The 25,019-nt window shown below is 42.8% G+C and overlaps 1 protein-coding gene across 11 annotated transcripts in view; it reads right to left on the bottom strand.

Moving 5' to 3' along the window:
• Positions 1-25,019, bottom strand: part of KATNAL1 (katanin catalytic subunit A1 like 1) — a 39,821-nt gene that overhangs the window by 13,843 nt on the left and 959 nt on the right. For 8 of the 11 annotated variants that reach the window (XR_003073450.3, XR_001464253.4, XR_001464254.4 and 5 more), the window contains exons 2-6: positions 17,313-17,488; positions 11,207-11,367; positions 9,042-9,210; positions 1,726-1,850; positions 1,115-1,220 (exon numbers count right to left, since the gene is read on the bottom strand). Coding sequence is in view for 8 of the 11 variants with exons in the window: in XM_004938763.5 (XP_004938820.1) it covers positions 1,115-1,220; positions 1,726-1,850; positions 9,042-9,210; positions 11,207-11,367; positions 17,313-17,474 (723 nt within the window). In the remaining 3 variants the exon portion in view is untranslated. Of the gene's footprint in view, positions 1-1,114; positions 1,221-1,725; positions 1,851-9,041; positions 9,211-11,206; positions 11,368-13,528; positions 13,634-17,312; positions 17,489-25,019 lie in introns of those variants that run through there. The other 3 variants (XM_046909898.1, XM_046909899.1, XM_004938766.4) reach the window with 2 other exon arrangements.

The following is a 25,019-nucleotide window of genomic DNA, read 5'->3' as shown; positions in this document are numbered from 1 at the left end:
ACTCCCACCATTTCATCTTCCTCTCATTACTGTCTGTAGACACAAGCCCCCAAAATGACAAGTTTTTTACTCCTCAAATGCTGCATGACTTAGTTTTGTAAACAGACAGCACAGTGAGGATTCAAGAGTAGCCAGGCTGAAGAAGGACAGCTTTGAAGGCCAGTCCTAAGCATAAATCAGAGAAGTCTCAAGCGCCAAACAGGAAAAGACAGGGCAAGCATTAGTAACACAAGGTCTGATGTATGCTGAACTACTGTACTAATCTGCAGAAACCACCCATGTATACTGCATTCTCTACACATGTCATGTCTTTGGAGACTCAGAATGACAGGCAGCTTGCAGCAGTCTCTTGCCCCAGTTTATCACCATAATCAGATGATCGCTATGCTGTGACTAGTTATTACTAAAACAAGTGTCAGTCCATCCCACAACTAAAGCAAGATAATTTTATTTTCTGTGTACAGCAACATTCTCCCCTCTGCTTCCCTTTCAGCTCTGAGCAAAGCCCAGGCCGTGCGTGTCACCAGTCCATCACCCAGCCCAGCTCAGCCCCATAGCCTTACTGTTGCAGCAGCTCACGCTCCCACTTTGAATTCCTGCCACTCCAGAGGTAACTAAGTCTAGCTGCAAGCATAGCTGTAAAGCTAAATCATCAGACCAGCCTTCTCTCTCTGTTTGATTCCTTGCATCATGCAGCCTGCAATGTGCAGTCAGCATAAGGGAGAGCTGGCACATGCAGAAATAAAACCAGTCCAATGATTGCTTTCCTTGGTTGAAAAGCAGCCATCGTAACAAATCAAGCTTTCCATTAGGCATTTCTGCTTCTCTCAATATGCACTACATGCTTGCTCCCATGCGCAGGCTGATCTATTGACATTGAGAAGCAATGACTGAGTAAACACAAAAGAATTATATAGTGTGAAACCAGCATACACTTCCAGCTGTTTATTTCAGTGCATTTTACATGAATCATTATGAGAGGATTTCATGAACAAATTCTTGAACTTTCCTATTTGGCATTTGAGGTATCCGCTACAGGCATCCACACACTCTACAGCAGCAGGCACACATAACTACAGCTTGCCATTTACTAAAGCACCAAATAAATCCCTACCTTCCAAGGCCTTCTGATCCCTTTGAAAAAATCAGGCATCCACATTGGAAGAACAACAGCTTCTCTTAATAATTTCTTGGCTTCTTCCAAATCTGCTATGTCATCCCTGTACAAGAGAAAGAAACTTTTATGAGATTCCTGTATGACAATATTTCTCCTGCTCTTACATGAGAACAAATAAAAAACTTTTTCCCTCACTACCATCTCTTTTAGCATGCCTGTATTAGCCTCATGAGAGTACTCCTACAATCCTGTGACCTAAAACTAAATCCAATTGTGAAAGGTAGGAAAAAAATGAATTTCAACTCAAGTTACTCTCAGCTGCTTAATTAAAAATTGGTTTGGACAACGTGAACACCAAAGAGGTATCTTTAGAGTTCTCTAGAGTGCACTTCTATTATGGCAGTACTTGCAATGGATGTACTGCAAAAAATACCAGTTAGCACAAAAGCCTAACTGTAATCAAATTAATAAGCTGTTAAAGCCAAAAGACCTTGCACTGCTCATTTGCAGAAAATCGTGATGGCTCCCTATTTTAAAGTTTAGGAGAAGAATAACTCCTCCCCTTCCCCACACTAGCAAAAACACTTCAATAGAGAAAAGCCTCATACCAGTGAATGCTTGGATTCCTTGACACAATGTCCCTTTCAAGAGCTTCGACCAAGTCTTTGTCATAACCCGCTCCATCAAATCTTAGAACATCATCAGCAACACCTTCCTGGGGTATTTTCTTTCCCTAAAAGTGAAAGTCACAGAGGTACATAAGAATATTTTCCTTTGCACATATTCTTTACTGGTAACATACAGCAATGTTGTCTGCTTTGCTTCTGCTCAAGCCGCAAGGTACAAAGCTTTAACACAGCCATCACAGCACCACGATGGCCAGCAAACCCAATGCTTTCACACCCTGCACTCCAAGAAGCATCCCCAAACACCTGTGGTTGCTTCCACCACAACAGCACAATGCCTTCCTCATGGATGCTGCTCACAGTGATAAAACCCCACCAGACCTCATTAAACATCACAGTGGGTGGGCTGGTTAGTTGCTTTTTTTGTTTTATTTATTAGCAAACCAGATTCTCATAACAATGCTAAACCACTCTTTAGGTAACTGACACCGAACACGGGAATGCAGAAGCAGGCTAACATTGCAGCTGGCGTTGGAGCTTCAGCTGCATCACACAGAAGTCATGAAACATCCCGAGTTGGAAGGGACCCATAAGGATCACTGAGTCCAACTCCAGCTGAAAACTGGACCACCCAAATCAGTTTTGAAGATGCTCCATCTGCCACTTTACACGCCAGAGCTAAACCAACGGCATACTGTCTTGACAAAGCTGTGACATGTGCAATCTTCAATGGAGGAGAACCAAGAAGGATCTTTCCCATTGTTTAATTAAGGCCTTCTTGCCCAGCATTTCTCCTTTCCTCAGCTGCAACCTATCCACTTCCTTCCCTTGTTGAAGCCAGCTCCATTAAGACTTAAATACTTTTAAAAGGTCATGTTTATTTAAGGGCCACACTGAGAGCCCGAAGGAAGCTCCCAAGTCACCCAGACCTCTTTGAACTCCAGCAATTTCTGCACCATGCTGAGATCCATTCAACAGCCAAGCTCAGCCCTGCCACTGCCCCCAGGAGCCACAGGTCTCTGGTTAATGCCTCCACAATGCCATTGAGCTTGTGGGGCAAAGCACTGTTTTCCCTTTGATTCATTAGAACCCCACTCCTCCTCTTGGGCTTCAGATGGAAACCGCTTTCCCTCCCAGCTCAATGGCAGTGCTCGGCCATGCTGCGAAAGCAGCTGTAAGGCAGGGGGCTGAGCAGGGAGCTGCTTTGGGACTCCTCACTCAGCCTGAGCAGCAAGCTAAAGGATCTCAGCTGGCTGCACAAAGGCAGCCTCGTGGAGAGGCTGAGAGGCAGATGGAGACACACAACAAACCTAGCACTGCAAAAAGGGGAAGGCAGCGGCTGCAGCATGCCCACCACTCGCCCATGAGGGAGCCGTTTGTCTCCTCTCTGGTTTTATTTCTCACTTCCAAGTGGAGTCAGTGTTGTTTGGTGCCCTCAGATCAGGGCTTTTGCAATGGAAATTAAGCTGAGAATTGTGTTCAGAACAAAAAGCTGATGTCAAAAATGTAATGGGCTGGTGTAAAAAAAGGAAACAGAGAGAGAAAGCCCTGTAGAGTTTGGAAGGTTTTAGAAGACAGAAAATGGAATCCAAATGTAACTGTAAAAAAGAAAAAAAAATCACAATAAGATGAAAGGTATTTGTTACACATTTCTCTCATAATCCTCTGCAGTGAACTGATTTTCCTAGAGGAAGACTTTTCTTGAGCTTCTCAAAACCTGTCATCTGTTTGGCTTTTGCAGGGTGTAGCAAAGCAAGGCAGGCTGCAAAGCACAAGAGGAGGGAGGTCGCTCAGTTACGGCACGGGGGGAGGAGGCTGAAGCAGCAGCTCAAAGCCACGGCCAAGGCAGGGTCACTCCTCTGCCTGCAGGATGTTTGCTGTGTGGGACAAACTGAACAGAACAGCAAATGTGTAAAGTGGTGCAGGCAGTGGTGAGCCTTTCACATGGTAGCTGAAAGAAGGGGAAAAAAAGGGAGGAAAGAAAAGGAAAATGAAAAAATGGAAAAGGAAAAGGAGAAAAGAGGGAAAAGGAGAAAAAGAGAGGAATAAAGAAAAGGAGAAAAGGGGAGGTAAGGAGAAAAAGGTAGGAAAATAGAAAAAGGAAAGGAAAAAAAGGAGAAAAGGTAAGAAGAAAATGAGAAGAAGTGTGGGGGGGAAAGAAAAGGAGAAAAAGAGAGAAGGAGAAAAAGGTATGGGAGAAAAAGGTGGGAGAGAGAAAAGGAGAAAAAGGAGAAAAAAAAAGTAAAGCAGAAAAAGGCAAAATAAAGGAAAAAAGGAAGGGTCCTATGCCCAGCCACCAGCTCACAGCAGTGCCACCATAAGGCCCGAGCCCAGCTCCAAAGAAAAGCTGCATGGCCCAGGGATGGTCATTTTCCCTACTTCCTGTGCCTATCTTGCCAGCGGTGTGAGAGAGAAGGGAGGCATGCTCTCAGCGTCGTGCTGATCATCATTTTGATGGAATTCAGTGTTTCAGGTTTTGCAGTTCTGGAATTGAACCAAAATTTAAAACATTTACAGTCTTCGCATGCAATAAAATTATTAACGTCAGCTCTAAATTGGTCCAATATGCAATCTGCAGTCAGTAGGGAAGTGAGTAGAGACCAGAAAGAAAGAAAAATGTGTCACCTGGATGCAGGCAGGATTGAGTTACATGTTCTCGGAGTCATAAAATATAATGTTTCCAATCAGATCCTCATCTCTTTCCTAAAACAGATTTAGCTAAAGCTGCTGTGATGACTTCTCAGTAAGGATGTGTGTGCACGTGTGTGTGAGTGTAGGCAGAGGTGCACAGGTATCCAAGAGATTGATCCCACCCACGCCCGTTGGCCATCATATCACCAAGTCTCCTCCTCTGCCAAGTTCTGACTTAAACACATGTAGAAATGCATCATGAAGGAGTGTCAGACTGACCTACTGGAATAAAATTCTTGTTTCCAAAATGAACCTGTATCTGTTCTTGTGCTAGGTTTGTGCATTGGTTTCAGTAGTCATCTCTTCCATGTGCCCACTACCCTGACAGGCAAAAAGCGTGCCTGTGCACTGCCCTCATTTTCCATATCAAACCAGCATCCTCTGAAAACAGAGGAATACAGCTTCCTGTTCACTTTGACAGACCTTCTGCTCTCCTCTCTTCTCGTATGAACACATTTTCCTGGAGCATGGCTGTTGAACGCACACAAAATGCTCCAGTCACTGCCACCAGGGGCATCCCAATGGCAGTGGTAGCTCTCCTTTCAGTTGGTACCACCACAGGCTTCTCACTACAAGAATGACATCGAGCCCCCGGAGTGTGTTCAGAAACTGTGAGGGGTGTGGAACACAAGTCTGATGGGGAGCTGCTGAGGGAGCTGGGGTTGTTCAGTCTGGAGAAGAGGAGACACAGGGGAGACCTTATCGCTCTCTGCAACTGCCTGAAAGGAGGTTGTGGTGAGGTGGGGGTCGGCCTCTGCTCCCATGTAACAGCAGTAGGACAGGAGGAACTGGAGGGAATGGCCTCGAGTTGCACCAGGGGGAGATTCAGGTTGGACGTTAGGAAATACTACTTTTCCAAGAGAGCGATCAGGTGCTGAACAGGCTGCAAGGGAGGTAGCAGAGTCACCGTCCCTGGAGGTGTTCAAGAAACATTTAGGTGTTGTACTGATGGATGTGGTTTAGTAGGAAGTATTGGCGGTATGTGGACGGTTGGACTGGATGATCTTAGAGGTCTTTTCCAACCTTGGTGATTGTATGATTCTATGATCATTTCTGCTGATACATTAAAGCTTTTCCACAACTGCTGAGCTCCCATTTTCTAGCAGAAAATTTCATTGCCATCCCCAAGTACATGGGCTGCTGCTTTGCATCACTGAATATCATCCCATTTCCCATGGCTCCAGCACAGTCATCCAACCCTTCCTTGACAACACCTTCATCATTCTCTGTTGGTTCTTCCCAATTCGGTGTTATCAGCAAGTTTAATCAGCACTTGTCTCTTTTTTGTGGCCCAGTCATTAATCTAAATCTAAAACAAGAGTAAGTCTCTGGCCTTGAAGAAATCCATAAATAACTTACCAGTTGACTGTAAATTTATCTTTCAGTACCACTTGTCTAAATTCCTCTTGCTGCTTAATTCCTCCACTACTCTTCTTCGACACCTCTTCTAGGTCTCTCTAGATTAACCAATTACTTCCCATGTGGCATCTAGGTAGATTAATTTATTTCTCTAAGTGTTAGTGCTAGTGAAGACAACACCTGTGCTTAAGAAACAGTGCATCTTTACTCCACTACTCCTCTATTCCTCTATCTCTATTCCACTATTCCTTTATTCTGGCTACTCCCAAGTCTTCTACTTTTCTTCTGCTCTATATTTGTTTTAAAACTTTGCACACTGTTTAGATAAAATTAAAAACTCCAGTTGCCTGGATCACTTTTCCTTTTCACCTCTAAATACAGACATGGTCAACACAATTTGCCATTTCATTAAGAAAATATCAGAGCCAGTAATTTTTACTGGAAATCTCTGCTCCCAGTGCTGCCATCTCACCCCAGTCCTTGCACAATACTGGGATGGAGATTATGCAGTCTTCCATCCATAATGCATGGATGCCTGTACTTCCACCTAAAAGCAACTACTTCATCTCACATTCATTTTCCTATAACCTGCCTTGCCTTTCCTTCTGATATTGCCTATCGGCATAATCAAGAAAAAAAATGTTTTACAATCATATCTTGATCAATTTTAATATTCCCTTCACTGATACAGCAGCACAGCCCTTTTCTGTTTCATATCCTTCATAATATCAACCATCCTCATCCACTGAGGTTCAAAAATAATCTAAAGACTACTCCAAAAAAATGTACAAGTATAGCATTAGGAAATTGCTCAGAGACATACCAGGTAACAGTCATACTGCCTCTTTAAATTGAGCTACTGAAGGGAAGCTAAAACTCTTGGAAATTATGCAGCAGAAGGTACCTTGAGAACCAGCCAAACAATTTCCCATGGAACTCAGAAGAAAAAGCACTTGAAAGTAGTATTTTTGGAAAAGCAATGTGTAAATATAAGGGTTTAGTGGATAAAAACCATTAAGGTGGGCTTCAGCTCAAAATTACTTTATGGAAGACTACAAAAGAGCATTTTACAGGCAGAGTCGGGTTAAAAAAATCCTTATCCCAGGGTGATTACAGTCAGAATGAAAAGATGATATGGCCTGGGAAGAAGGAACAGTGATAGAAAGCTTCATACACACAGCGAAGCAAAATACTCCTAAATACAGCCCCATCATTTATATTTTATGTTGAAAAATATTACAAATAAATATGCATATTACATGGTAATGTTATAGCCAGAAAAGAGTACAACCTATTACACTGCAGCCAACATCTCAGGAAATGGGTCTGTCATCCAAGTTCATCGTATGTTCTTAGTAGTTCTAGCCAAGCCCTGAAAACTAAAGAGCTTAATTACTGTGAGAAAACTGATATCTGGTGACTTCGTTTGAAGCTTCAGTTTTGCTCCATTGTTCTTAACCAGCCATGAAGAGTTACTGAACGTCTTTAATTTGACACACAGAGGTTTACTCCAGAAACTGCAAATTATCAACACATGCAAAATGAGAAAGGATAAGACTGAAAGGGAAGTTAAACCTATTTTCTGTGCCTCTGTAGAAAATACGGAAAGTTGCATTAAGTTCTTTCACTTCCCACACCTGCTTATTTCCTCTTTCGTTCAAAATTATCTCCATAGGAAAATCATGGGTTCTTTAGAAAAATCATCGAAAAGCACATGACAAGCTGTAACCTGGTGTGATTTTTGCATATATACCCCAGACAAAGAAATTAACATAACTACCAACTAGCTAGAAAAACACAAAAAGAAGAGCATGCGTTTCTTGAAGAGCAGGCATTGGTAGTTATTTTCCTTCTGCCACCTAGTGACCAATTTATTCAGATGAGGGTAGTGTTTAAAATGTACCATATTAAAAGGAAGACCTTCATGAATCTGTCTGACAGCAATGGTGTTACTAACCACATTATTCCCAGACACTACTGTACAAGCCATGCTGTTGTGAGCTCCTCACAGTGAAGCCCAGTAATAGTCATCACTGCAGAGCCCACCCTCATCACAGTTAAGGCTCTGAAGGCTACCTTGCACCAACACATCTGGGGAATCTGTCACAAACCATGTGTATCTGGCACGCATGTAAATCATCTCACAGATCGTTAGAAGCTTTTTATTAGGTTGCAGGTCACACACTTCTTATTTTAGATTGTACAGATTCAGAGTTCAGAGGTTTCTAAAATGACTAAACTTGATCCGTGCATCACCCAGTGGCACTGCTAAAGATATGCCTGGCCTCATGTGCTACTGATAATAAGGGCTGGTATACCCTAATGCTTTTCTTGTGTATCAAAAGAGCTACTTATGGTGGAAAGAGTGCACATTCTGAGTTCTTTCTGCACTGTTTAGATGCAGCTTGTAATAGAAAAGCCATAAAGGTGCTGACCAAAGTCACCTGGAAAAAAATTGGACTAAATATTCTCTTATTTGTTTACCAAGATCCTTACAAAACTGCATGCTGCACAGAACGGGATGCTTGCGTTCTTTGTCAGGACAAAGCCATCTCAGCACACTCTGGACTTGTATCATTCATACCACAGATTCTTTGGGTTCCCAGCACTGACTCCGCAATTACATTTAAAATGCAAGTGTCTCAAACAGTGACTTGTACACACAGGCAGTTTTTTTCAGACACACAGCCCTTCCTTGACAGTGAATCACTACTTCTTTCACTGCAGCACTGATTCTTTGGCATGGATCTTGAAAAGAAAGAATCCATAACTTATTCCAATTCATTTCATTGTTGTTTTTTATTCTTTTTGTTTTATTTTTTAAAACAAAAAACCCTTTCCAAGAAGTACCTTCCTAAACATAGTAAGAAAAACAAAAGACTTTTCATAAATGAAAGAAAATTAAAATTGCTATGCCTCCCTCATGTCACATTCAAATCTTTAATTTCAAATAACTTGGCACGCACCTGCATGACATAGCACTCACACAGCTCTCCTAGACCTCCATGCACATCTTACTATGGCATGGCAGTAGCAACAGCACTGTGGAATCCTATTCATAAAGGCTAGAGAAGGGCACTGGTCTCACTTTTGCACTTTCCAAACCTGAACTGAATCTCTTTAAAGAAAAAAGAGGGGCTGGGGGGCAGGAGGCAGAGAAGGGCCTTTACACAGCCACATCAGTCAGAGTTTTTCGTTATTTGATAACTGAAGCTAAGAACGGTTCCAGGCTTGGCTGCACTCCTTACCTTGTCATCCCTCCCTCTGGCCCTCGGCTCCCTGTCACGGCTGCCTGCAGGTTTGTCGCTCCTCACTGCTGGCTGTGCTCTGCCCACGGGCCCACGGGGCTGCAGGCCCGGGGATTCCTTCCTCAAGGGCTTTGCTCCTCGGTTGGGACGCTTTATCTGAGGTGGGGCCCTGGACAATAGGAAAGCACAACAAAAACATGCTAAAAACAGCCAAAAGAGCAACATTCAAAAGAAACGATTCTAATATTCTATTAACGGCCTTGGTGAATTATCACCAAAGCTGACAAGCTCCTATCTTATCTCTTGATATCTGCAAATCCAGAAACCTATTTCTGCTTCTGTCTGACGCACAAAGAAAGAAAAGAATATACAAAAGCAAAGTTTCAGTAGTGGAAAGAAAGATAACAGTCAATACTATTATACCAATCTTAGAAGAAATGAACATGCATATAACAAGAGAGGATACAACTTACTAATACTGAGTCTTGTAATTGCAGTTTCCTCTGCAATTATATTCTCCTTTGAATAAGGAGAATACATGAGGCTACACTCCTATGTACAAGTTCTACCCAGCCAGAAGACATCCGCAGCAAAACAAAAGCTGACTAATAACTTTGACAGGCCCCAAAACAGAGAGAGAGACAGACAGAACGTTAAAACAATCCTCCTGCTGCCATCTTCATTCCCCTGTGTAAAAATGTCAAAACATAAAAATTGCCTCAAAAGTAAATGTAAACAAAGCCAAACTGCAAGCACCTCTACTCTGTGCATCACCCACGATGTCAAAGGGAACAGAGCAGCAGCAGGAGGAGGTGGAATTTATTTTTAAGATGAGGTGTCACAGTCATTTTGCTCTAGGGATTGGTCTTGGAACACAGAACTGAAATACGTGGCCAGAAATGTCACCCAACTTTAATTAGTGATCCCAACTTCATCTTCTGCATAGTCTGCAAAAAAACACTCCCCTAGAATACGATTTAACAGCAGCACATACTTATATGCACTCCTGTCTAAAATTGCTGCATTCTGCTTTCAAACAGTTTCTTCAAACGTAACAGCACAGGAGAGTGGCTGATTGTCCTTATTTTTATGCATAAGATTAAATTTGAACTTAAAGATGTGGATGAACTGTTGGGCTCTGAGCTCTACAGAAGATACAAGAAGGAATATATCATGTATTTCCCACAGCATTACCACAAAAGCTCTGATAATCATTTATGTCACCCCTCAAAGCAATCAATTTTAATATTATTTTACTTTTATATTCTTATGGGCTTTTTTTTTTTTTGAAACATAAAAATCAATTTATCTGACAATCACAAAGCACATGAATTTACACAACTTGGCACTTCTTTCTGCTAACCCAGATCTCTCACTTTACTTTCTTCCTTCGGATATATGAGCACACAGACGTCAACGTTATTTGTTATTAAAATGATACAAAGCACACTGGCATGAAAAAATTGACTCTTGTATTTAGGATCGTAGAATGGCTTGGGTTGGAAGGGACCTTAAAGATCATTGAGCTCCAACCTCCTGCTGTGGACAAGGTTGCCAAGCGCATTTCAATTGGATCATTTTTTCCAACCACCCGTGTCAAGCTCTATTAGAGAAAAATAGGAATTTCACAAAACACACATGCAATTTATTTGAAGAAAACTATTAGTTGGCTAATGTTACTTTTAGAGTGGTTACAGAAGAAAGAACACCACATAGAGCAGAACACGGTTAGCAATAAAACTAACCGGTTGATTCAATAAAGGTTATGTTAGCTGTAGGTATGGAGCGGTTTCTAACCACCACATCCTTCCAGATCCTTCAGTTCCTTATCTATTCCTCAGCCACCAATGAGTTCTACTGCTTAAATAAACTGAATGGAAAAATGTTTTCTCTGCACATGACAAAAACAACTGCCACCAAAAGCTCACTTATGTCCAAGATCCGCCCTACCAGAATAAAGGACTGACTTTTTAAGAGTTTCAGCAATAAATCTGACTATAATTTACTTATTTTTTTCCCCAATAAATTATATTTATGCTTTATTAGAAATTACTACAATGTAAATGAAATGCGATTTTCATGTTACAAATACATTCTAAAAAGAACACGAAATTAAGGCAGCCTGGTTTAATTCCACCAGCCTGCCTGAGCCACTCATTCATTACCTGTGTTCAGCTGGAACTGGAGGTGGCCAAACAGCAGGGTCTCTAAAAGGCTCATCTTGATAGGACACAGGGATATCTGCAGGTCTGTCCATTTTAAAACTCTCTAAAGTGTCGACAATGCTCTTAACTTGCTCATATTCTTCGACTAATTCTTGCCGAACCTTCAGAAACACAGACATCATTTAAAAGTGGTTACATTTTCAAAATGTAAATCTCAAAATCTGAGACTCCCAGGGCTTCCATTCACAAACTCTAGACACGCTGGGCTGACAAGAGTCTTAACAGCAGCATCAACAACTGAATCAGTTGGGCTCATCCTCCTGCTTGTGAGTGCCTGAGCAGACCTAGAGACACGACTGCTAATGCAGGGATTGACACCACAGAACGTATGCAAATGCCAAAGTTTACACGTGCTTGTTGATATGTGTGCACACTTAAGACATAGTTGGAGAGCGTAAGGGCCCCAATGACAGATCTTTAACATCTGCTTCCATTCTGGCATAAATGAACTTCTCAGAGTGCAGTCTCCAGGCTTCTAGTTAGAAAACTGGCCAACTCTGTTAAATAAAATATTAAAGAAGTGATTTTGTGATGGGCACAGTATTACTGTATAGTCAAAGCAGAAAACAATTATTTGATGGATTACAAAGACTAGAAAAGAAAAGGGGAACTTTAACACCCTGTAGCATAAGTTCAAATGATAAGCAAAGCAGGTGAGGAAAGAATAAGAGGAAATTATGTCTCAGGAAGAAACTGATTGCAGAATTATGCAGTTGAGTTTTATACTTAATGTTTCCATTGCCACCATTAGCACTACTGCAGTCATTTCAAAATTATTTAATGAACATTTGTTGGTTATTTTTTTCCATTAAGTCTGGGAAAAAATAAGTCTATGAAGAAACTTCACAAGTTTTAAGCTCTATAGCTTGCTACAAGCTCCAGTTGTGTGTGTTAAGGTCACCAGTCCTTAGTAGGCATCAGCAGCCAAAAACACACTCTACATTGTTGCTCAAAAACGTGAGCTCATGGTGCATTAGCTTAAGACATACTTGGATTCACTAAGTGCACTTACATGGCATTCTACCAGTCTTCTGCCTGTTGTTCACTGATGCTTTCCATCCTGCAGGATCAACCTCCACACTTGTGAAGGAAATTAATGTTAAGCAGCACCACATCTAATGAACATTCTTCCTAATGGTGCTTACTGATGAAAGGATGCAGCTAGCAACCTGCGATCTCCCCTGTGTGCTTAGGAAGTGGTGGGCAAGTGCAGGCTGCTGTGTCCTACCAGCATGTATGTGCAGAAGTACACTTGGCTCATATCTGCTCACCCCGTTTCTCCCTCACACTCATTTTACCCCCTCAGGACTATCAAAACGATGTCCAGTCTTCACTGAGGATGGCAGCACTGTCATTCAGCTCCCTGGAGCAGGAAGGAGGGTTAGATCTGAAAATGCAGAGAAAGTGAGCTTTTGGTGCCTTGGAAGCTGAAAACAAACTAACAGCTGCTGCCAATTTGTTAGCAAGACCTGAGCAAACTCTGGAACACACAGCCCTTATCACTGTCTTGGTACCTGGCAGATGAACCAACCAAAAGCCCTCAATGTGCTTAAACAAGACAACCACAAAGGAAAAACATTTGACAAATTCCTAGAGGCCTTGAAGAGTCTGAGTCAGATGAAACAGGTACAGAAAGTGTTCCTTGCAGCTGGCAAACAAATAAGTCAGACACAAACCAAGAGGGGCTATGCCATAATTACAGAGGTGACTGAACAGAGCCTCTGAGGGATGTGTGACTGCAGCAGCCCAAGAAAGCTGCAAGCAGGGAAATCACTGGTCTGGGTTTACCGACTCTCTTTTCCCTTTCCCTCAGGTGTAAGGGCTCCAAGGTGGCTCCAGTTCAGGTTACAGAGAACCCCCCAAAAATCCTTTTGTGTTATTCATGTTTCAGCAGTTACAAGAGAAAGCATGAGCTGACTTAACAGCTCTCACTGCCAAAAAGAAAGATCTCACCCTCCTCACTTCTACATAACCACACTCACTACAGCTATTCTGGACTCAATTCTGGCACAAAAAAACCCTAGGAGGGTCATAACTAAATATATAAATAAAGGAGCTTTGCTGAGTTAGCAAACTGCACTGCCTCACTAGCTTGTGATCAGATGAATACCAGGACAAAGCAGGGTGCAGAGGAGGGAGAGAAGCTGATGCTGCTGGAGAGAAGGTCAGGTGGGAAGAGCTTGGCTCTGCTGGGCACTCAGCAGCAATCACATCCTAACTCATGGGTATAAAACACAATGACCGAGAGCTGAGTTCACTTACTCTTTGTGGTAGTTCTGAAGAGTTTCAGAGTTCCGACATAATTCACAATCTTGCAACTGCAGTACCTTTGAGACCAGCTCTTACTTGTTAAGCAACAGCCGAAACCTCCCAAAACACAAATATTTTGCACCTTGGTAAATGCACATAACACATGTGGTTGTTTTAACTGCATCATGCTGGAACAAAACTAATAGAGTTTCTATGAAAGCATTTTCCAAACCTGAAATTACTGCCTGTAATTAGCATTAGTTGTTCAACAAGCTCCACTTAAAAAACTGAAAATAACAATTCCCTCAATCATACCCAAAATGGATGCCCTGTGTGATCCCATGGAGTCAAAGCACAGTATTCACAGTTCTTCATGCAGAATATCCCTTAATTACTCATGAAGCAATTTATGTAGTGTTAATAAAGCAGGCATGAGGCAGAAACAGAGGCACAAACTGACTGAAATGCATTTAAAATTATAAAACAAGAATTAACCTTTATTTGAAGAGCACAGAGCACCTAATCACCTGCTCCAGTGGTGTTGGTTGGAAAGGGTGCCTTGTTGGCCTCTAACAGCACCCTTGAGAATTGTCCAATTCCTGTCTTAGCTCCAGCTCCTGTGCTCTCAGATACTGTGCAACACGCAGCACACGGTCATAACATGCAGCAGGTTTTGCTCAACAGCCTCTGGCCTTGACAAGAGACAGTGCTATCTCCTGGGGGCACGCTCAGCTGTCATTCTGCAGCTGCTGAACTGTCACTGAAGCAGCTCCTTCCTACAAGCCAGCTGTCTAGTAAAAAAGACTACAAGAGCCAAGAAACTGTATTGGAGTAAACAAGGGGAATGTCAGAACTAGTAAAGTTCACAGTAGCAGTCGTGAGAGAAAGGCTACCTTTTATAGTTGTGTAGAGTATAGAGATGAGCTGCTTCTGGTTTTGACTGGGGCTACTCTGAGCCACCCAAGAATAAGTTCCAAACCCTCCAGATACAAAACAAGTAAAGGTCTCAATAGCAGGTGATGCTCAATACCACCATGCCAAGCAAGTGACCAGACAATCCATGAAAATGAACCCCATGAAAGGGCTAGGGGAATTCTCATATTGTCACATTGCTACTTTGGCAGACCCCGCTCTACATCTCTCAATAAACTGCTGGCAAAATCCTGTTAGTACACAGAGCCACAAGACAGATTCCCAGTGGAAAATCCTCTACAGAGAAGTGACCGTATGGGGAAGAATAATGGTCCATACAAGTGGCAAGCTAACTGACTGCCATGGCACGGCTTAACCATTCTTGGAGGTATGTTACTTTTAGGGACATTCCTATTTTAGGAGGGAATGAGTACACAACACCTGAAACCGAGCTCACTGCCTCAGAAAAAAACATGCACTGTCCACAACTGTACAATAAATAGGGCATGTTTCAAGCCACCAGTTTCCCTCAGTGTCCAATTCCTCAGAATCCTTCAGGAGGTTCAAGGATCAAGATGGATTGTTAACATGCATACAGACAACAGATCCTAAAGAAGAACTGATTCAAGTAATAATCCTTTCTCCTCCTTTGAGCATTTACCTACATGTACATTAATGTCATGGACCACTCCCAACAGGTACAGCTCTGCCCAACTAGAGATTGCCAAACTCCACATCCAAAAAGTACCAGTGGCATTACTGTCCTCAGCTTCATCAGAAGATGAAGAAAGTCAAGTAACTAAAGAACAGGTTCATTCCATATTCCAGATGAGAGACAATTTCAGGTAAAGACTACCTGCACTCATTCCCTTATCCACGACCTAAGGGTTGCTTTGCTTTTCAAGAGGGCATGGAAATACTTTGATTTTGATTCTGCTTTTTGCTGCTACCAAGTGGGTTAGACCTGAATTTTGCTAAATGTATGTGTACAGCATCAACACAAGTGTTTCTGGTGATGTAACTTCTGGGTTTGTACTTTTCACGAGAAGCAGTCTGTCAGACAGCACCTGCATGGCACTGGCAGTTTGGAGGTAGTTGCTGTTGGAGCTGGAAAGCAGTGCTAACATCCAGATCAGCAGATTCCCTCTTACTCGGTCTCAAAGAATGAGAAAGCACAATTATTTATGAAGAGTGAGTTAGAAAGCAGGTCAATTTTTCTGGGTCCCAGTGAGGGAAGTGCAGGTGTGAAAAAACTGTGGATTCCAGGGTTCTCATTTGCTCCCAGGCCTACAGGTATATATATCCTATACATAACGAAGACAACCTGAGAATGAAGAACAGGGTTTTTTTCCAAACTTCTTACTTTTAGGCATTTGTCCCTGAGCAGAGATCGGCACAAGTAATGGCAAAGCCAGATTCTGACAAAGCTTCGCTACCACCACTGTACTGAGAAGTTTCAGAATTAGCATGAGCACACAGCATGACAGACAGTACCCCACCTGCTGATGTTCTTTCTGGGATAATGCTTTTTAAACTGTGTACAGACACCGTTAGGGCAATTCTGATTTTACTCAAAAGAGGTAATTTCTGAGAAGGTGCCAACTGCAGATTCTCTGGTAAGGTTCCCACTGCCTTTCCTAGAGAAGAATCCTGGAAACAGTGTTAAAGGTCCCTTTATACTCAAGGCTTGTATCCAATGTACAACATACATTCCATGGTGCACAGGCAGCAGTTGAAATAACACACAATGTCATGAGATCGTGAGACTTGAAGTAATCTTCGTAAGCCAAAAGCTGTTCAAAGTTTAATGGAAGAATCAGTGTCATCAGGGGAAACACAAATTACTAAAAGCGAAGGTGATACAGAAATGCTGCTGCAGAGCAAGGAAAATCTCATGCTTTTACCTTCACATCAGCTACAAATTTGGCAGGAAATAAGAACAAGATCAGGGCACAAACACCACTCCGCTTGGCCTGGGGTGGGGAGGAGCTTGAATACAAACACATGAGTGTCAGCATCTCCTATACAATGTTCAGCTTCTTTCAGCACCAGGAAAGCTGGGCACTATCACTGCTGTTTGTGCACACACATCCTTTGCAAGCAAGATCTTAGCCAGTGTACAGACTTCAGAAGTTTTACAATAAAGACCTAGGATAGTATTATGATTTGATTATCATTTGATTGCTAACAGTTTTAGCTAACAGTACACAAAATAGTGCAAGTAGCAGACATTTCAAGCACAAAATCACTACCAAAGCACCTTCTGCAGTATAGAAAAAAAATTGCTTCTGTTTTTAAACAGCATTAGTTAAACACTAATATTTAGAAGAACACTCCTTGAAATTGTCTCTTCAGCTACTGCAGAATTATATCCTTTTTTTTTAGATAGAACATGTTTTCTACAGTGAAATATATACGTGTATATATATACATACACACACATATGTGATACACGCTCCAGACCAAGAGCATACAATTTACATATTGTAGTGTGCATTACCTGCTACTCAGACAGCCATTCTACTGATGCTAACCCATTCACTCACACCTTAATTTACTGGATATTAAATGGACAAGAGATAAAATAGCAAAGGGAAGTCCTCAGCAAAACGATTTTTCCAAAGTATACAATCACACATGAACAGACCAATGGTTAGCCAAACATCCTAAGTGAAAGCAAAGCAAAAATGTTATACATTATATAAAGATTCCTTTTAAATACACCATAAGAAATAATTCCCCATAAATGGCAACTAAACATTGTGAAGGCAATGTTATAAACTTAGCTAAAATGCACATCCTCTACACTAAAAAAGCTTGAGGAACTATAGTATATTTTTCAAATATCAAGTAACAGAATGCAGGCAACCTTATTGCACCATACCTGTTGCCATTTGCCCTTAATTGCTGGATCTCTGATCGACTGGCAATGTCTCTGGATTTGCTGGATGACACCCTGGTAATACACCATAGAAGAGTCATAATTCCCAATGAGTGCATAGTCTCTTCCCTTTTTGGCATTGTCGCAGATCTCTGCCAAATTCATCTTCTCTCAGAAACCTGGAAGAGAATATAATCATCAGCAAAACTAATTTTACATGCTAGAGTAATTCAGTCTGTGAAATTCTAGTTTTCTTACTTCTCTCAAAGCTGAATTGTGTCTTTTTTTTTTTCCTTTGCCAAGCATTTAGCTCTTGAAGCATCAAGCCTAAGGTTTGAGACCATAAATCACAACTCATTTATAGTGATTAAAACCAAACAAACAAAGGGCCATACAACTTCTTCATTGCCTTTGGTCCCAATCCCATTAAATTAATGCAAGAAAATTGAATGCCCTGCCTACCCTGAACTTCAAGGATCTAACCAGCCAAACCTTAATTTGCAGATCACCACAATATATTAGCAGCCATCAACCTGTGAATCACAAATCACACAAGGCATTAAATTGCTTTTTATGCTGTTGGATTACATACGTGCCTAAATGCTTCAACCAGCACTGCGGAAGTCTGCACTTAGCACTTCTGAGAGCCCTCACCCTAATGAGATTGCAATGCTGCTGAACGGCAGCTCCACTATAGGCAAAGTTGAGAGTCTCATTCTGTTTAAATATTCTTGTGAAGTACACCAGCATCCAGATGCTGACTTGCACTTTTTCATTAAATCTATCATGTCCCTTTGGGATTTACAGCAGAGTTAGCAATCCAAATTTAAGACTTTTTAAAACAGCACTTAGCAAAGTACAACCTTCCCCTAGTCCCTCAAACAATTTAGGATTAATACTTTTTCACTAACTTTTTCATATATAACCAACAAATCACGGCACAAGTTGAAGGCAAACCCATATACAACTTCTCCCAGTAAATGTTTGAGAAAGCAATATTAAACCATAGACTTGAAAGCACGTGGCGCTGATCAGAAAGGTCTGTATTTAAGGCTCAAGATCCAAGCACTGCCTGCCCATCGAATTTATCCAAATCCCCCATAACCCAACATCTAAGTCCCTACCACACAGAAGTAGCCTCAACTCCCTTGCCTTGACTCAGAACATGAGGTTCCCAATGTTCATCCAGATGGACATCTCTGGAAATCGAAAATAATCTTAATAGCTACGCAAGGCAGACACACATCAGTGCAGGGAGAAGAGGCCAGTTTGGACCCACACACCAGGCCCGCTCCTCCTGCTCTTATCACTAAGCCCACAGTCGGCCTCTTCACTGCTCAATGTGCATGCAAGAATCTGTTCTCTCCCACTGCCTTGAGGATGGTGGTGGCACAAGAGCTTGCTTATCCCCGCTCTCTCCCTCTTGTCTCAGGCTGCTGGAAACTTCGAGGCAGATGCAGAATGTAGGTGGATGTGGCAACCACCCATCTTTTGATCTCTCCTGGAGGGCAGGATGGAGAGGCCTGGCTCTAGAACTCTGGCTCTGTAATAATTAGGATATTTTACCATTTAATTTCAAAACACAGAAGGTAACTGATAGGAAAAAAATGTGAAAAAAATAATGAAGTCACTTGTACTGCTCTAGAAATGGATAAGAAACAGGAAACAAGTATAGGTTACAACCCATTAGATTTAACAAAAGATCTTATAAATACACAAAACAACACCTGGGATCCTTCACTCCATCCTTGCTAGCAGCCATTACACAACCAGCTTGTTCCCATACAGAAAACACTTCTTGAATCCCTGGAGGTTTTCCATTTCTAAGGAACTGCTAAATTCAATTCCTAAAAACCCATCATACTATAAAAAAAAAAAAACAAAAAAACCACATATTTACTTCAACAGCCTCTTGTATCTGCTCATTACAGCTGGCTCCCACCCTGCAGGCATTTGCATAACTCCCTGCTGCCCTAACAGGGCTGCCCCTCACATCCAGCTCCCCATGCAAGAGAACACTGCTCGCCAATGATGTCCTCTTCATCTCAGTAGAAGCTGGGCCAACCTACAGGCAACTTAGAAGGGTGGTCGGAAAGCAGGACCTGGAAAAACTGGAAAGGAGGTGGAAAAATGTACATGACTTAAAAACGTGTCGGGAAACCATACAGTAGACTCCCATTTCCTCCATGAGTTTGGGGACATCCAGCATGACGCTGGTGACACAGAAGGACAAGCAAGAGCTTGATGGCCGATGCATCACACTGTGGGGCTTCTACATGCCCACAGGCATTGAAACTTTGTGGAGGTGTTCAAGAACCACAGGTATGGCACTGAAGTACACTGGTAGTGGGCATGGTGAGGATGGCCTGATGGTTGCACTTAGTGATCTTAGTGGTCTTTTCCAACCTTAATGATTCTCTGTAACTTGGAGCAGACAGGGAAGTTGCTCAATGTACACACGCTCCTACAGTATCCTACCAATAGGGAAATGCCTACTGATGCCTCCAGAGCTAGACTGACTAGCAGAATCTCCTGCATTTGGGTATTTCAATTTTACCTATCACCTATTCTAGACACCAAATCAGGTAATACTGACATGAGAAGGTGACTGTAACATCATCCACTTACGTGAGACGCATTGGAAACAGCAGCAGTTGGCCTCAGTCCTAAGTAAGAGCTCCCCCTTATGACCAGGCAATGCTCTGAGGCCCTACTGCAATTTTCCATATTCCATACGTATTTTTTTATTATCTGTTCTGCATGATATTATGAAGTTCATACATTGTATACATCAAAGAAACCAGAAATAGAAAATGCATAAATAATTTGGCATTGTTTTTATATATTTGTTTTTCCCACCGTGCCACAGCTGCATACTTTAAGTAAAAGCATAGCAAGGGAAGACTGTTGTCAGCTATGTTTAGGACAGCTTACACGTTCCTCGTGACACCAGCTTCCCATCCTAGCATTGTACGGTTCTCTCCTGCACCAGACCACAGCAGCTCCACTGTACATCAGGGTACCCTCTGAGATTGCTCAGTTCACGGATCATTGACAAGAAGAGGCATTACAGACGTTCCGTCAGTAGAGCTGCCACACACGGGGTCTTAAGCCCACTTGTTAAAAACTCTGCAGCAGCATGGCTAAAAGGTCACAGGGGATATTAATCTCCATTCTTCGGAGCATAAGCTGAGCTGATCCCTAGCTGGGGTCAGGAAAGAATTTTTTCTCCCAGAAAAAAAGCAATGTGCAGTTGAGCAAGATCCAAAAGATGGTCTTTTTTTTTTTTTTAAGTATTAAAACATCACACACTCGGAGATACACCAGTGAGGATGGTGGGCAGGAGGGGGAGTGCAGGCACTGCTCCTTCAGCACACCATCTCCAGCTGAAGTGTGCGTGCAGGGCCATCCCCGTGCCCCTATTCACTGGGTGCTACCAGGAACAATCAGTGCCCTCCCTAAAGGTGGGGTCTGCAGCAGGACTTTTTCCTCTTGCTTGTTACTACACACTCAGATTTGCAAATGCCAACACAAAAAGCATCTTTGCAGTCTTTCTGTTTCTCCTTCATGCCGATGTGTTTTGAGACAATCAATTACACAACTGTGTCCCATTTTCTCCACAGGCATTTGACTCCTGCACAGAACAGGATGACATACATTAAACTGTGCAGTTATTCATTTCTTCTTTATTCTCACAGTCTCAGCAGTCACATCGAGCCTCGCTTACTGCCTGCTAGGCAGACTTCTCTCCAAATCGCTGTTAGTTTCCCCACCGTTAGGGCTATAATACACAAGTTCTGATTCTATGACTCTATGTTTTAACCTCAACTCGCATCCTTTTCTGACCAGAAGCTGACCCAAGCAGACCAAAAATTTTCCACAGCTCCCTGAGATTTCTGGACAGATGGCCTCACGTCACAGCAGCTGGGCAGTTCTGCTGACTGGGCAGAGGAACATCTGGCAAGGCCTGGACATCCACAGATGAAGACCAGTTACTAATTCTGGTTCTCATTATCTGTAGAACAGCCACACAGTGTGATGCTGCGCAGCCAGAAAAGCAATGTGAGAGATCTGACTAATATCAAAAGACAGAGCCGTGCTTTCCACAGAATCATAAGGTTGAAAAAGACCACTAAGATCACCAAGTCCAACCATCAACCCATCACACCATGCCCACTGACCACATCCCTCAGTGCCACATCTCCACGTTTCCTGAACACCTCCAGGGACGGTGACTGCACCACTTCCCAGGGCAGCTGTGCCACTGCCTCACCACTCTTTCTGAATTTTTCTTCCTAACAGCCAACCTGCACCTCCCCTGGTGCAACTTCAGGCCATTCCCTCCTGTCCTATTGCTGTTACATGAAGAGGCCAACCCCCACATCACCACAACCTCTCTTCAGGCAGTTGTAGAGAGCAATAAGGTCTCCCCTGAGCCTCCTCTTCTCCAGACTGAACAATCCCAGCTCCCTCAGCCACTTCCCATATTTATGTTCCAGACCCCTCACAGCTTCATTGCCCTTCTCTGGAGACACTCCAGGGCCTCAATGCCTTTCTTGTAGCTCAAAACCAAACACAGTTTTAGGCAGAACCCTCCTGAAGTCCAGTGCACAACTACACACCTCCCACAACAGCATCACGGTGGGCCCCAGTCAGTACACAGCCCAGAACATTTTTCACACAGAAAAAAACAGGGAAGGGGATTCCAGTTTTAGGAGGTTGCAGCACTTCAATTTATCTGTTTTTCACTTGCACTCATTTCTATTTCCACAGTCTAAGCAATGAACTGCCAGTTATTCCTCTCTTCCTGTTGCTTCGAAGCTCTTCCTTATGATTAATGTAAACCTGTCCTTCTCCATTTCTGGCCATACTGTTCCTAAAGTCAGCTTTGATCAGTTTCAGACATCCTCTTCTCCCTCAATTATGTTTTCACCTAATACAAACCAAGGATCCTACTTTACATTTTTCCCTTCAAGGTTAAAATTTGTCAAAAGAGAGACATATAACAACACGACAACAGTAGAAGCATGAACTGAAACACTACCTGGAATGCCACCAGGGAGGAAAGAAACATCTTTTACTGCATCACCCGCAATCCCCACCAGAAGGCTGCAGAAGTGTATTTCTGACTGTAGTAGTCAGACTGCATTTCTTTCTGGGCATGATGTATTTCAAATGATTTTTTCCTAAGATTTTTATTAGTTTCTCAGTTTATTTATCAGTTTTATTAGATTATCATTTTTGTGATGGAAACCAGTTGTTCTGTACTCACATCCATTTCCAGTAATTAATGGCCCCTTTCAGAAGCGATCACCGATGCCACAGACAATTGTCAGGCACTGCACTGGTGTGACAAAAGCATTTTAAGTCATCACTGTCACAGAGGCACAACCAAATAAACAAAAGGGCTCACCAAGTTCCACAGCAAAATCTCTTTCCCCAGTAACGCGGCTTTCCTTTTGACTTTGCTGCAGCAGCTCCACAAACTTGGATGGGCACTAACAACAATCATTATCTCACTGCATCATTACTTCTGCCAAAATATATATAAATAAGTAAGCATGTGGCTCAGCTTCAGCAGTTTGGTTATCTGCTTTCTGTTAAGTGGCGTTGGGCTTCTTTGCACTGAAACCCCCTTTTGAAACATTAGATGCAGAGATAATGGGAAAATGTGCATGGAGCTGGTAAGATGAGACATGCACGCAGGCCTCAAACAACTGGTGTGGATTCTTCCAAGAGCTAACTTAAAATGCGAGTGGAAAGAAAAGAAGTCTTCAAACAAAGTGAAGACATTCACTCCACATTAATAGGAATCACAAATACACAAGAACCCCCTAAGCAGTTGATCAGTGCTTCAATGCTATTGCTCTGAACAGTGAGCATCCTGCAGAGCAGAATGACCTTTTGCAAAGCCTCTAAACTACCTAGAAAGAGAAGTGCCAGGAATTGCTGTGCTGTGCCTACAAGTAACTGCAAACTGCATTCTCCTCCAGAGTACCTCATGTGCCAACTTCAGGCCCGTCCACACAGTCACATCTGCACTACTTCAAGTAATGAGGTGATCATCAACTAGCCTAGATAACTGAAATGAGAACAGTGAATACAAATGCTATGGGGCACCTGAGGGAGCATAATTCCATGCACATGTGCTGTAGGTTGTGGTAGTATTAGCATCTTCTTTGCTGTCTGCTGGACTCAAGTTAGCTCCAGTGTCTCTCCTCTACAGCACGGTCTCCTGCACTTCTAACATGAGTGCCACACCAAACCCTTTAAGCGCCCACGTGGTACTGGCATAGAGGTGATGGATCCCTCCTTCAGCAAGATGCAGGGCTCAGATGCTTCAAGGCCTCTGCAGGGCTTGTCCAGAGATCAGGAAAACAGAACTCAGCCCAGATAAGTAACCCTTCTGTCCCTCTCCGCATCACACGTATAAACTCTTCTGGTGGAGCAAACATGCCACCAGACTCCCAGGATGGGTCTGTGCAGAACCAGCTTGGGTTCAAAGTGTTCATTAGGTCAGCATCTGAGTCAGTAAAGTTAAACCGCTCCTGCACTTGGCCCTGGATATAGCACATCCATGCTCCCACACCACTGCAACTCATAAGCACTGTCAGAGCAAAGCCAGCTACGCAGAGATTCAGTTCTGGTGTTGCTACATTCCTAGTGAAGCCGATCTGCAAGCCAGATAAACTTTCCATGAATAATTGCAGGTTTAATGGACTCACACATGTGTTTATAACCCTGACTCATAAGGTCAGAATTTAGGCTGGACGCTTTCCCTTCTTTCAAATTCCCATTTGAATTCCAAAGAATTTGCTCTTTAGGACTACAAATGTTTCAACTTAAAATTTTGCTTTTTTACAGTCTTCTGAAGAACAGTCTATATTCTTTAGAATGTACGTACATACTGCTGTTAGAGCTGCAGACATCAAGTCTTGTCAGATTTCTCAGCTTGTCCCCCAAAGAATACTTTTTTCTGCAATTATTTATATAGAAAACCACAGATGTGGTTTTATTTCTCTTCCTCCCATTTACTTCTCCATCTTGAGACTGTCATTAGCAGAGGGCAGGACCCACTCCTCTGTGACAGCTGAGGAGCCTGGACCTGTGAGCAGAGACTCCATGGGGAGTATCCAGGGCTGCTGGGGGGCCTCAGCCTGCCCAGGCCGCATCTGATGTCAGTGAAAATAAACAAACACATAAGTAAGTTCCTTATGAGGACAGGCTGAGAGATGTGGGGCTGTTCAGCCTGGAGAAGAGAAGGCTCTGGGGAGATCTGAGACCGGCCCTTCGGTATCTAAAGGGGGGCTGTAACAAAGAAGAGGATAGGCTCGTTATAAGAGTCTGCTGCAATAGGACAAGGGGAAATGGTTTCAATCTAAAAGAGGAGAAATTCAGCCTGGATACAAGGAATAAGTTTTCTATAATAAGAGAGGTGAGGCACTGGCACGGGCTGCCCAGAGAGGTGGTGGATGCCCCGTCCCTGGGGACACTCGAGGTCAGGCTGGATGGGGCTCTGAGCACCTGATGGAACTGTAGGTGTCCCCGCTCACTGCAGGGGAGCTGGACTAGGTGACATTTAAAGGTCCCTTCCAACTCAAAACACCTCTACGATAAACCTTCAACTGCAATAAACATCAAACACCCACTGGATAGAAACCCACGTATTAGGAACAGGAGTTCAGTGTTAACGTATGCAGGAAAACAACT

This window comes from Gallus gallus, chromosome 1 (assembly GCF_016699485.2).
Source record: "Gallus gallus isolate bGalGal1 chromosome 1, bGalGal1.mat.broiler.GRCg7b, whole genome shotgun sequence".
Lineage (NCBI taxonomy): Eukaryota > Metazoa > Chordata > Aves > Galliformes > Phasianidae > Gallus > Gallus gallus.
The sequence above is the reverse complement of the archived record's forward strand: the minus strand, read 5'-3'. Positions and strand labels throughout refer to the sequence as shown.